At 33.6% G+C, this 13,651-nt stretch overlaps 1 protein-coding gene across 1 annotated transcript; it reads right to left on the bottom strand.

Moving 5' to 3' along the window:
* Positions 1-1,315: 1,315 nt before the first annotated feature.
* On the bottom strand, positions 1,316-12,732 carry LOC107598134 (catenin delta-2-like). Its single transcript, XM_016289407.1, has 8 exons — positions 12,553-12,732; positions 6,349-6,680; positions 5,883-6,027; positions 5,470-5,677; positions 5,103-5,271; positions 2,946-3,063; positions 1,481-1,648; positions 1,316-1,363 (listed from the first exon to the last, which is right to left on the bottom strand). The coding sequence occupies exons 1-8, from the start codon at positions 12,610-12,612 to the stop codon at positions 1,316-1,318; spliced, it is 1,248 nt and encodes a 415-aa protein (XP_016144893.1). The 5' UTR covers positions 12,613-12,732.
* Between the last annotated feature and the right edge of the window lie 919 nt (positions 12,733-13,651).

Below are 13,651 nucleotides of genomic sequence, written 5' to 3'. Positions count from 1 at the left end.
CTTGTACTTTTTAATATTTCTGTATTTCTTTTATGCATACAATATGATCAATTTTAACATATGTAACAATAATCTAATAAATATTAAAATTAAATAAAATCACACTAACAGAAAATATATTGGCCTTGATATTAATTACTGGTATATTTGTTGCATAAATCATGTCAATAAAAATCTAATAAATGTTAAACAAACAAATAAAATGTGTAAAAAAAAAAAGAAAGAAAAAAAAAAGCAATAACACACTTGATGTATTTTATGATGTATTTTTGGGTAATTGAAATTTGAATATTTAATAAATGAATAAATAAAATGTTACATCTTGTAAAACAAACTATTAAATACATACGTGCATGCATACATTCATAAATGTTTTATAAAAGTAATATCACACTAACATGACATGTTTTAGGTAACTGGCTTTGATATTAATTATATATCACACTTGCAATAAAACCTGCTGAAAAGGCCAGCTGTATTATGAATGGTATGAATTTCCGTGTCGGTCCATTGCTGGTTTGTTGCATGGAAATTACCAAAAAGTACTGCTGGCTGGAGAATGATTTCACCCAAAACTGAAGATTCATGCCTTTACAAACCTGTATGACTTTCCTTTTTCAGCGAAACATAAAAGGACATTTTTATTTCAACTATTACCGTTCAAAGGTTTGGGGTTGGTAAGGTTTTATGTTTTTGAAATAAGTCTCCACAGCTCTGCTCACCAAAGCTGCATTTGATCAAAAATACATTAAAAGCATTCTATTTGAGTATATTTTAAAATTTAACTTTTTTCCTGTGATCAAAGCTGAATTTTCAGCATCATTACTCCAGTCTTCAGTGTGTCACATCATCCATCAGAAATCATTCTGTGATATGCTGATTTGCTGCTGATGAAATATTTCTTATCAATGCTGAAGACAGTTGTGCTGCTTAATATTTTTGTAGAACAATGTTTATTTGAAAAATATATATTTTTTTTTTCAACAAACACTTTTCAAAGCTTGAAATCTCCAGGAGCTTAATATTTTTTTTTGTGAAGTGGCATGTGGCCAAGTATGGTGACCCATACTCGGAATTAATGCTCTGCATTTATCCCATCCAAAGTGCACACACACACACAGCAGTGAACACACACACCGTGAAGCAGTGGGCAGCCATTTATGCTGCAGCACCCGGGGAGCAGTTGGGGGTTCAGTGCCTTGCTCAAGGGCACCTCAGTCGTGGTATTGAAGGTGGGAGAAAGCGCTGTACCCCCAACTGCTCCCCGGGTGCTGCAGCATAAATGGCTGCCCACTGCTTCTCGTAAACCTTTGGTTTACGAGTCCGACTCTCTAACCATTAGGCCACGACTTCCCGACTTTTCCTATTGTGTTCCACAGAATACAGAAAGTCATATGCGTTTGTAATGGAATAATGATTAGTTTTATTTTTGGGGGAACTAATCCCGCACGCTAGTTGTTTTATCAGGAGCAGCTTGTACCTTTTGGGTCTTGGAGCTCTTGGGGCTCTTGGGGCTGAAGAGGCTCTTTTTCTTATTGTTCTCGTTCGGTCTCTCATCAAGAACAGAGAACTGTTTGAAGTGATCAGAAGCCTCTTTCTCCAGCTGGTAGCTCAAGTTATGAAGTATGCAGACACAGTTTTCCACCGACTGCTCCCACATCACCAAAACAAACAGAACCAGGACACAGAAGTCACTTTTAGCTTGTTGCACTACATTTTTGTCAATATACTGAAGTATTCTTGTAGAGTACTTTAAAACTCTCTGAATATGTTTAACCATATAAAGCCCAATGTATCACATCTGGTACGTGAATTTCTAGAGCCTACACATTTCCAACATGATCAAAGAGTTGCAGACAATCTTCTGTTGTCTTATTGATCGTTTATACATTTTAGTAAAAGGTCTTTTAATATAACTGTACAAACGTCCACTTTCAGTTTATGGTTCGTCTTTTTGCTGAGAAATCATTAATGGTTTTTATCAAGTACGTTAGCAATATTTTAAGATGAAGATTTACTGTACTAAAGCAACTTGATTTTATTTATTTATTTTTTTTTAAATCATGTTAAAATGTGAGTATCGATTAAGATCATCAGGCTTTTGAGGAATGTTTATTTGTTCATCTCTCAATCATTGTTGTATTGATTTGCATTATGTGTTTTGCCCCACAATAAAAACTACAGAGCTTTGATCATAAAACTAAGCATTTAAATATAATTTTACTAAGACATATGATGGAGAGATATAGACTGACAACTGATACTTATATGCACTTTAAGTAAGTAATATTTCATACTGTTATAAAGATATTGTTGGTTTACATTACAACCTATCAGAATTTCATTATTTTGGTCATATATAAATATCAGCAACTGCACTAAAATGCATTTTTGCTCAGTCTGGGCCTCTGAATAAAATTGAGGTGTTTTGTCCTCCTCAAGTATGAGCTCCATATTCTATATCATACTACATGAGCAATAAAAGCCTGATGTATTAAATATTATACGCAACAAAATATATTCAAAGTTTTTTTTTGTCTAAAGGTTCAATGAACATTTTCAATAAAGGTCCACTTAAAAAAAAAATTCTGACTATTATTTCATGTCAGGCTTTACGGGGTTAAAAAATTCAAACTTATTTAATAATATGTTAAATAAAGATTAAATTAAATTAAAAATACCTTGCAGCTCTATTAAAATATACACCACATGGTCAAACGTTTGTGGACACCCTTTTAATAAACAAGTTTAGTTAGTCACCTTATTTCCATATTAATGCAACAGCATACAATATCATTTTACATGTACATTTAATAATTTCAGAGTAAATCAGTTTTAGAGAACTTTGTGCTTCTAACTTTGGGGCGTCTGTTTCAGTGTCCATGTATTTTTCCATGTAGTGTAAGAGCTTGGAGATCATGTAGCATAAATGAAAGCATGATAACCTTGTCATCTGGCTCGTTATGATCCTTTTGAGTCTGAACGTAAGTCACGAGAGAGTCGATAAGTTGCGGGCAGCTCCTCATTGATATCCTCTCCTCCTCTCTAGCACAGCTGAGGTTTCTGCGAGAGCACAACCAAAACTTAACATTAAAACCGACATTACTTCTGTAAAACAGCACGATGATTAAACGTGCGCCAATCTGTGGTGTAACAGTCCTCTGTCTGTCCTGAAAGTAGAAATGTGCATAGACTTCTGGGCCCGTATTCGTAAAGAATACTCTCAGAAAGCTCTTAATTTAGCTTAACAATTTCTACGTAAGAGTCTTAGCCTAAGAGCGATTCAGGACCGATCTGAGAGCAACTTTAAGTGAGGAAAAGACAAAAACTTTCATCTTAGTGAGGAGTCTGAAGACATTTGAAGACTGTGATTGGTTGGTTGTCCAAGAAGGAGAAAAAAAAAAAGTGCTTTAGGGTTTTTTTTATAAGCTTTCCTGTTTTACCGTACTCTCTCTCGCAAACACATTATATATATGTACATATATATATTCTTACTTTTCTATTTACCATGCTGTTAATGTTGTACTTAAGGTATTTAATAGGAAACGAACAGCGACACAATAAGGTTCTGAAAGTGCTGTAATTGTTTGTGTGATCACTTTGCTTGTAGAAGGTTATGACAGACCCAAATCATCATTGCTGCAAAGTTGCATTTTTCCAGTTGCCAAATATGTTAACGTAAAGCCACGTTCACACCGCAGCAGAATACGGTTGTCAGTCCTGTATTTGAGTCCTTAACATGGTTACGTTCACACAATACAGTTATTTACGGGGGCGACAACCGCAATCTATTACCGAACTCACACCCGTCTATTTTCAGGACTCACAACTGCATTCTCGGAAAACGTGAAACGTGTGTGAACTGGACAACTAGTTGTAGTACAGTGCGAGAGAGCCGCTCATGTGTGGTTTCACTCTGGGTAAGTTACAGCGACGGAGAAATGAGCTGTGCGTCATCTAGGTTCTAGATCCAGTCACTGTTCTCCACTGGAGCGGTTTCCGGCAGTTTTATGTTCTGTGCGTGACTCAAATGCAGTGTCAGGACGCGAGGGCTTGTATTCAAGACACTACTGTAAGCTGCTGTTTGAACGGGACATTTCGAGACTCACACCTGTAAGGAAATGCGGTTGTCAATCCCTAAAACTGACAATGTGAACGAGGCCGTAGTTAATGTAGTGATTACTTTCATTTCTGGCGGTATGGCGTTTTTAAACTGTGTCGTAAATGTTAGCGTGTCTCTAATAATATTGGTCACAAACATGATCACTGCACGATCTAATGTGTCTAATATTGTGTGCAATGCATCTCTTCTCCCTCTTCACGTTTCGTTGATTTTCTCCACTGCTAAAGAAACTCTTAAGCCTCTTAAATGTCCTCGTCAGTACTTCTAACAATTGTGGACCTTAAGAGCTCTTTTAAGGGTTAAGATGCTTTCTGAATGACTTTCTTCTTTACTAGGATCTCTTCTTTCATTTTAAGAGGAAACGCCCACATTTCTTAGAATTTTGTCACTAGGAGCAACTCTTTGCACTAACAACGTTCATGAATACGGGCCCTGATTTTTATCAAGGTACTAAGCAAGCAATAAGGTGTATACATGGTTATGAATTTGACAAAGTAAGAGTATTTACTCACCCTCATGTCATTTAAAACCGTGTAATGTTATTTTTCTGTGGAATGATATAAGCTGTTAACTTGGAATATAGTACTAATTGTTACATTTATAATCATTTTCTTATATAATTGTTAATATATATAATTATTAATTATAATTATATATGAATAATAATAATTAATATATATATAATTGTTACTTTTATTGTGAGTTTTCTGAAAGGAATCTTGACAAATAATGTAAAAATTATTTTTGTGTGTGTGTTCCATGAACAAAAACAACAACATATGAGCTTGGAATGACATAAGGGTGCCTATATTATGACAGAAATTTCATTTTAGAATGAACTATGACTTTAAGTGAAACCAGCAAGTATCTCAATGAATGCATTTTGCTTAAAACTATTGTTTTATTCCTTTTGGATCGATGTCACTGTGTTCTTGTACTCAACAGTCAGTTTGACTGTTTCTCTGACAGTGTAACACACCTTAAACAGCCGGTGGTGTTGTAGAAGACCTCGGGGTCAATGTGTCTGTTAGTGTTGACGTCAGTCCAAACGCTGTACGGCACCACAATGGTTTCTGTAAGCAGTGGCAGGGCGTTCTTGATCAGCTCTGTCTTCAGTTTATCAGCCGAGGACAGATTCCACAACAGACCTGAACATCAAAGGGTCATACTGCATATTTCATATTGTATTTTTTTTAAACAGCTTTTGATAAACACGTACATATTGAACACAAAACCAATTCACGTCACTTTCTTTTATTTTAACAATAAAGGACACCATTCACATATAATGTCACATACAACATATTAAGCACAGGAAAGAGGCGAATGAGAGTGGCACGTCTTACCAGTGAGTTGTTGATGCGTTTCTGTAACGTTGGTGTTTCCGAGCAAGGTCAGAATGGCCTCTATTCCTTCACAACTGTCCACTTCAAGCTTGTTATTGTTGTCTTTAAAAACCAAGTTGCGCAGTGCAGCGGCGGCGGTCTGGTGCAGCTGTGAATTGTCGCTTTTCAGCAACTGAATGAGGGCAGGAATCCCTCCCAAACGCCAAACCTTTCAGCGATACAAAACAAGATAGATAGATGGATAGACGGATGGATAGATAGAAGACATTTTATCAGAATAGTCAACAAATTATGAGAGCTTAATCAAATATGAAAATGGTTGGTGGTTTTTATGGCTCTTTCTTATAGAATTACCCAACATGCATCAGTAGACAGGTTTAATTCTGACTGAAATCTTGTTTTAGTTTGCTGACCTCTTGTTTGGGTTGGTCTTCAGTGTAGGTCTGGTGCTGTATGAATGAAGCTCCACAGAGCTGATGGCTGATGTCTGAGTGTGACAGGAACTCCACTGCCTCCTGCAGAGTGATGTTAGGCAAAGATCCCTCGGCACCACTCGCACTGAACAATGTTCATGAAACAAGTAACAGACACACTATGACACTAACTATGACAAAAACAGAAAAAAATGACTATTTAAATTTGTATTTGCTAAAAAATATTTTTTTAGAAGCACACTAGCATTTAGAGGACGCGAGGCATCTGCAAAATGAATGTTTCGAAAACAGAACTCACATTTCATACTGGCACATTAAAAAAAAACACAAAACATGAACGCAATGTTTCTGTCAAGCATCTAATGTGCTTTTACATAATACTATTAGCGCATAATATACAGTAACTAAACTAGATCGAGACGCAGCCCAGATGCAGCACACTCACCCCAGTGGTTCTGATTTGCTCTTGGTCACGGTGACTTTCCTCACTGTCTGTGATTGGCTGAGGGAAGGTTTGATGATTGTCTGTGATTGAGCCAGCTGGTTATTCTCCTGGATTCTCATGGATTGTCCAGTTGCTCGGGTATATCGCACAGTAGCAGACCTCCCTTTGGACTGCTGGGTAATTGTGCTGCCTGCCTTATTCATGGCTGGGTCACTGTCACCGCGTCTCAACCCATTGGACTGAGACTGTGCATTCCAGTTCATCTGAGGCTCCCACTGGCTGTTCTGTGTCTGTCTTCTCACCGTGTTGCGCACAGACAAGCTGCGACCAGTCTGGCCAAATAAAAAGCAATGATGAATTAAGTGCTAATGGATTAAGAAAAATCACAAATAACATACAGTAATATTTAGGGGCCAAGCACCAAAGGTGCGATGGCACCTATTGTATCCGTTGGCGTTCTTCTTCTTCCGTTTCTTCTGCTTTGGAAGTCTATGGCAGCCTTTAGAACCGCTTGCAGGAAAGTTGTGAAATTTGGCACACCGATAGAGGACAGTCTGATCTATCACCATTGCAAATTTGGAGTCTCGAAGTCAATCCCTCTAGCGCCACCAACTTTATGTTAATAACTTTTGAACCGTAAACTTTAGAAGAAAAATAAATTTTTCCTCTGAATCCTTGGCTCATGTGCAGTCAAAAGGACACCAATTTAAAAATAGTTTAGTTTTTTTGCTATTACTAATAGTTTGAAAAAACTACTTTTTCAAACTTGTCCTAGAAAAAGTAGGCCACCTAGTGGTCAGAATATATGAAAAAATTCAATTTTTGCTTATAACTTCTGAACGGCTTGACCAAAAATCACAAAACTCTCTCTTTAGATTTGGTGTGGCATGCCGAGTCGAACCCAATTTTCCCCATGTAAGCCATTTTTTGCGTCTGCCATTTTGGATTTTGTCGTAAAATGCTATATTTTATGAATGCATTGGCGTATCGTTACCTGTTACGTTATGTGACTTCGGCACCACCATGTGTTAATCTCACAATTTCAAGTTTATCTTAAAATTCAGACTTTTTTCTCAGAATTGTTTGTATCTTGAAATTCAGACTTTTTTCTCAGAATTGTTTGTATCTTGAAATTCAGACTTTTTTCCTCAGAATTGCGACTTTGTATCACAATTGTGAGTCAAAAACTTAGAATTGAAAATAGAATAGAATTAGAATAGAAACTCATATCTCACAATTCACTTTTTTTTCAGAATTACGACCACATATCTCACAATTCAGACTTTTTTTTTTCAGAATTGCGACCTCATATCTTACAATTCAGAATTTTTTTTTTCAGAATGTATCTTGAAATTCAGACTTTTTTCCTCAGAATTGCGACTTTGTATCACAATTGTGAGTCAAAAACTTAGAATTGAAAATAGAATAGAATTAGAATAGAAACTCATATCTCACAATTCACTTTTTTTTCAGAATTACGACCACATATCTCACAATTCAGACTTTTTTTTTTCAGAATTGCGACCTCATATCTTACAATTCAGAATTTTTTTTTTCAGAATTGCGACCTCATCTCAAAATTCAGAATTTTTTTTTCAGAATTGCGACCATTTTCACAATTCAGAATTTTTTTTTCAGAATTGCGACCTCATATCTCACAATTCCGTTTTTTTCTCAGAATTGTTACGTTATTTATTGCAATTCAGACATTTTCCCTCAGAATTGCGACTTTGTATCTCGCAACTGCGAGTTATAAACTTAGAATTCTGACTTTTTTTTTCAGAATTTAGAATTTATATCTCACAGGTCAGTTTCTTTTCTCAGAATTGTGACTTTATATCTAGCAATTGTGAATTATCAATCATGAGATGTAAATGTGCAATTGCAAGAAAAAAAGCCCAAATTGTGAGATAAAAAGTTGCAATTACCTTTTTTATATTTGTATTCCATGGCAGAAAAAAAAACTATTTTAGTATTAATACCATTAATACCAAATTAAGTTTTTTTATGCATTTCCTATCTTATTACTTTGGGTGTAGTTTGCTCCGTGTAAAATCTTCATTGGTAAGCGATTTTACCAATTCTCTAGGATAACATCTACAATGCATTATGAGCTGTACTATCAAAACAATTTGACAGTTACATTATTCTAAACTCTAGTTGCATTATCTATTCTATTGTGCTGTTAACTGCATTTTGTCTGCTTTTCTTTCCCTTTTGATTTTACAAACTGAGTGCCAATCAAAATAATTTTCTGCGGTAATGGTAATGATAGAGCTTAAACATTTAACTCAGCATATTCCTTTGCCACAGCCATGCACAGCGGGGCAAAAAAGAAAAAGGGAGGAGAAAATATTTGTTGACGTTAAATGTTGTGCATTCAGTCGAGCACTACAGTAATTTGGTTAATCTGCCAATTGCTAGAAGCAGCCAGATAGAAACCAACATGGACAGGTTGTGTGACATACCCAAATCCTGAAAAAAATAAAATAAAAACACAAATAAAATGAACTACATTAAATATGGGTTGGCTTGCAACAAGGATCAACATGGTCTGTACTGGTTACAATATGTACTGTAAATGATTGGTTGCTGAGAACCCATCTAAATTCAAGAGATATTTAGAAAACTAACAGCTATAATTCAATGTTAAACAAAGTCAGTTTACCTACATTATGTTAATACTAACACTGATATTAAACTACAAGAACTACTGACTTAAAGCCACTTCTCATTGTTTAATGAGCAGATGCTGTTTCTCGGGGATAGTGAATAATAAGTGAATAATTGTGTCTTGCACAATGGTGCAGTAACTCCTTCACTCTGATCCAGCGGGGCACAGAGCTCTTGAGGTTCAGTTACAAAAATGATCAAGACGCAGAAAAAGAAAGAAAATCTGAGGCACAGGACAGGACTTGCATAAAGTGCAAGTGAGTACATTGCTAGAAGGCAATCAGTTTGATTAAAAATACTCTTGGTTTAAAAATATGAACACACAGGGAAAAAAATGAACCAAACTGTTCCAACAGCCATCTTATTTTAATAAACTGCTTCAAATCATAATACAGAAGACTGCTGAGTTCCGAGTGCGAGTGCTGCTAATTCACAAATGGTGTGCTTTACATATCTACTGCAAATGAAAGGCAAAGCTTAAAGAGTGACGACAATTTTCAAGATGGAGAAAAGGGAAAAAAATGAGAGAGAGAGAGAGAGAGAGAGAGAGAGACTGTAAATGTATGTTTGTCCACAATTTATCTGTCTATATTATTGTCAACAATATCATGAATGCAAATACAATTTTGAAAAGGCTTACATGTCACATGCCATTTTTACATTTTAATGTCTATCCAAACATGCAAAAATTAATGTGGTGTACCTGGGTTTTTTAGTATCACCTAGATACTATTAGTTACTTTAATTTCTGTTTTCATTATAATTTTAGTTAAAGTTTTGGTAATTTTGTTTTGTGTTTTTGTCATTTGTATTAGTTTTTTTTTAATGTCAATATAATTTTCATTCATTTTTATTTGAGTTATTTTAGTACAGCAAGCCTTGGCAACTAGCTGAAATAAAATGTCAGTTGTTTTTTTTTTTGCATTTTATTTCAGTTAAAGTTTTGTTTCAAATTAACAAACTTGCTTGTTTTATGGTTTAATTTCTATGTAAACTGTAATAACCCTGATGTGCATATTTTACTTGTAATTAAGAATGTGAATGGCTTACCCCCCTTATTTGACTTTGACTGTCCACAATTTATCTGTCTATATTATTGTCAACAATATCATGAATGCAAATACAATTTTGAAAAGGCTTACATGTCACATGCCATTTTTACATTTTAATGTCTATCCAAACATGCAAAAATTAATGTGGTGTACCTGGGTTTTTTAGTATCACCTAGATACTATTAGTTACTTTAATTTCTGTTTTCATTATAATTTTAGTTAAAGTTTTGGTAATTTTGTTTTGTGTTTTTGTCATTTGTATTAGTTTTTTTTTAATGTCAATATAATTTATTCATTTTTATTTGAGTTATTTTAGTACAGCAAGCCTTGGCAACTAGCTGAAATAAAATGTTTTTTTTGCATTTTATTTCAGTTAAAGTTTTGTTTCAAATTAACAAACTTGCTTGTTTTATGGTTTAATTTCTATGTAAACTGTAATAACCCTGATTAAGAATGTGAATGGCTTACCCCACTTATTTGACTTTGACAGTGCTACTGTTAAAGTTAATAAGTATTGACACATTTATCATAAATGCACAAAACCATTTCACAGCAACTACACTGTGATGCTTTGAAACACAAAACCTTCTTATACTTTCATGTTTCAATTCAAATTTATTTATAAAATCTGACACCATTCTTGACGCACTTTTCTGGAAAAAAAAAACAAAAGCCGGTCTGATCAAAGTTAAACTACAAAATGCTATAATCTAGTGATCGACCGATATTGATTTTTTTATAACCGATAGCGATTATTTGCATGTTTATGTGCCCGATAACCGATATGCAGAACCGATATTTATTTACTGTTATAAAATAAATAAATTACTGAGTGAAGTAAGAACATACTTCACTTTGGTTTTTCCTCTTTTCAGTCATCTTTTTTTTTTTTGTGTTGAAAATTAGCAGTCTTTCATGTTAAAATTAATCATCATACTACAACAATAAAAAAAACATTTTATTTATAAAATGCATCAACAGCAACCACACTACTATTAACAATAAGAAAAATATACAAAATTAAAATATGGAATAATAGGCGTTTATCGGTGAATCCGATATTACAAAACCGATTATGGTAAAATGCTTAAATATTGGGAAAAATATCGGTAAATCGATATATCGGTAGATCTCTACTATAATCTCATAATATATGACCCTGTAGCAGATTTTATCTAGTATCTTGCAATAATAAACATATTATATCTTTTTAGAAGCTGTCATTCAATAAAGCATAATAAAACGCCCTCATTTCTTGGGCAACGTCTACAGAACAAATGCCAAACACAGAGTGACAGAGCTCATTCTTAGGTATTACGCTGTAATGTTTTTGCATAAACAAAATACTCTTGGTTTAAGAATAAACACACACAGGGGAAAAAAATTAGCAAAAGTGTTCCAACAGCCTTTTTCTTCACAACAGCCACCAGCTTGTTTTAATAAACTGTTTCAAATCACAATACAGCAGACTGCTGAGTTCTGAGTGTGCTAATTCACAAACGCTGTGCCTTAAATATCTAGTGAAAAGGAAATGCAGTGCTAAAAAATGAATATCATAATAATGCCAGTCAAATTATAAACTAAAATGAAAACCAAAAATATACATCATGCATGAATAAAATACTGTAATGCAAAAAATAGCATTCTCTTTACTGTAATATATCTGGATGTTTTACTTTTTAATTTGTCTGTAATTCTTCAGACATTCTTCTGATTTTCTTTTCGGTTGTTATTAGTGTAATAGATTGGTCCAAACACATGACAAATGAACTTCGTTCATGAATAAAGCTTACAATTCAAATTCTATACATGTTATTTCACAACAGAATAATGAGAATAGTGTGTGTGTGTGACTAATTGAAATGATAAATAATATAAAGTCTATATATTTAGTTGTTAAGGGTAAATGTGACCTGGAAATTATTTTGTGAGATTCACTCAACAATGACTAGAAAAAATTTGGCTTGAAAAAGGGGATGGAAAAACGGGAATCATGAAACAGCCTAACGTTATTAATAAACTTGCTTGTAAATGTCTTGCTTGTAATCCATTCATTAAAGAAAAACACATTATTTGATTAAATTTTAATTGCATCCCAAAAGATTTTTAATGCACTCCTACATTTTTCAAATCAGGACCACATGTGTTCATTGGGGGGAAAAAAAATAAGCGTCAAGGTCTGCCTATATCAAATTCAACAAAACTTTATTAGTTTATCAATTATGAAAAAATCCATCTCACTAAATTATTTTATTCCAATTTAGTAATACTGTATATACTTCTAAAATGGAGTCAATTTGTTAAGTTCATTTCTTTGCTGAATATCAAAATACTTATATAAGTTATGTGGAGAACAAGCAATCATAAATAAGTGTTGTCAAGCAGTACAGTGTGTGTGTATATATATATATATATATATATATATATATATATATATATATATATCATGCTGCTGAGCACATAGTGTGTGAGACTTTACCATTATGCTGTGGCTTGCTGTCATGTTGGAGCCACTACATTTGAAGAGTGTGCCGGACATATTTGTAGGCGAGAACTGGAATTTAGGCTCACTGTATTCTGTCACCGATGCCGGAGCTACAGAAGATGCAAACAAAGTTACAAATGACAGAATTATAATAATTCACTAGTGTCTACACTAGCTAATTAAACATGGCACCTTTAGTAAATGTCTAGTACACCAGTTTGGCTTTGTTTGTTTGTAGGGATGAAAATGTGAAAGTATATAGAAATATGACTGTAATAATAATTACTAAATAAAAAACAATAAAATAAGAAATGTTATTATAGTAAACAAATCATGCATTTAAGAAAAAATATAGAATCATTTAATTTTATCTTGCAGGGCTAACTGTAAATGTAAAATTACAATATTAATGTCTATTGTTGTCCTAATTTATTCATTTTAAAACGTTAAAACACCAAACGTTTATTTTAACAAACTCAATTTGAAACACTAGACATTTATTATAATAATCGCATTAAGCCATATCATGATTTTGGTTTTATTTCGATCAATTATGCAGCACTATCCAAATGTCTCACTTATATGCAAATCTAACCTTAATTTTCAAAAATTCTATAAAGAGACAAATAATTACTAATAAATAATTATCGTATATGTACTAACCCTTTCTAATAGCATTACATTAACATCATTAGTGTTAGCAGAGCATCATGATATACTCTAAAACTACATTAAACTACAAAAATTACTTTCTAATTCTTGTACAATTATACGTGCAGTTTTAGGACTACATGTCCATTGAGAAACTACATATTAAAATGCAATTAAAAGTCACATTTTCTTTTAAATATTAATACAATTTTATCCAAACATTCGGTGCAAAAAAATTCATTTTTATGTTTTTGTTTTGTTTTTTTTAATCAGCAACCCACATTCAGACAGGCTGAAATATCTTTAAACGTCATATATACTTGCACATGGAATATTGATTTGTTAAGAATTATAAGTCTGTTATTATAATAAAATACAACCTGCAACTGTGTTGAACAAGACACATTATTATCTTATCATTCTCTTAGCAAACATCACTGGG

This window comes from Sinocyclocheilus grahami, unplaced genomic scaffold (genome assembly GCF_001515645.1).
Source record: "Sinocyclocheilus grahami isolate Dianchi unplaced genomic scaffold, SAMN03320097.WGS_v1.1 scaffold245.1, whole genome shotgun sequence".
Taxonomy (NCBI): domain Eukaryota; kingdom Metazoa; phylum Chordata; class Actinopteri; order Cypriniformes; family Cyprinidae; genus Sinocyclocheilus; species Sinocyclocheilus grahami.
The sequence above is the reverse complement of the archived record's forward strand: the minus strand, read 5'-3'. Positions and strand labels throughout refer to the sequence as shown.

Excerpts from the sequence above, each read along its gene's own strand:
- LOC107598134 (XM_016289407.1), bottom strand. The coding sequence starts at position 12,612 with ATGTCCGGCACACTCTTCAAATGTAGTGGCTCCAACATGACAGCAAGC. Across the intron at positions 5,678-5,882 it reads AAGACCAACCCAAACAAGAG|GTTTGGCGTTTGGGAGGGAT; the intron begins GTCAGCAAACTA and ends TATCGCTGAAAG. Across the intron at positions 1,649-2,945 it reads ATAACGAGCCAGATGACAAG|TCGGTGGAAAACTGTGTCTG; the intron begins GTTATCATGCTT and ends ATGTGGGAGCAG.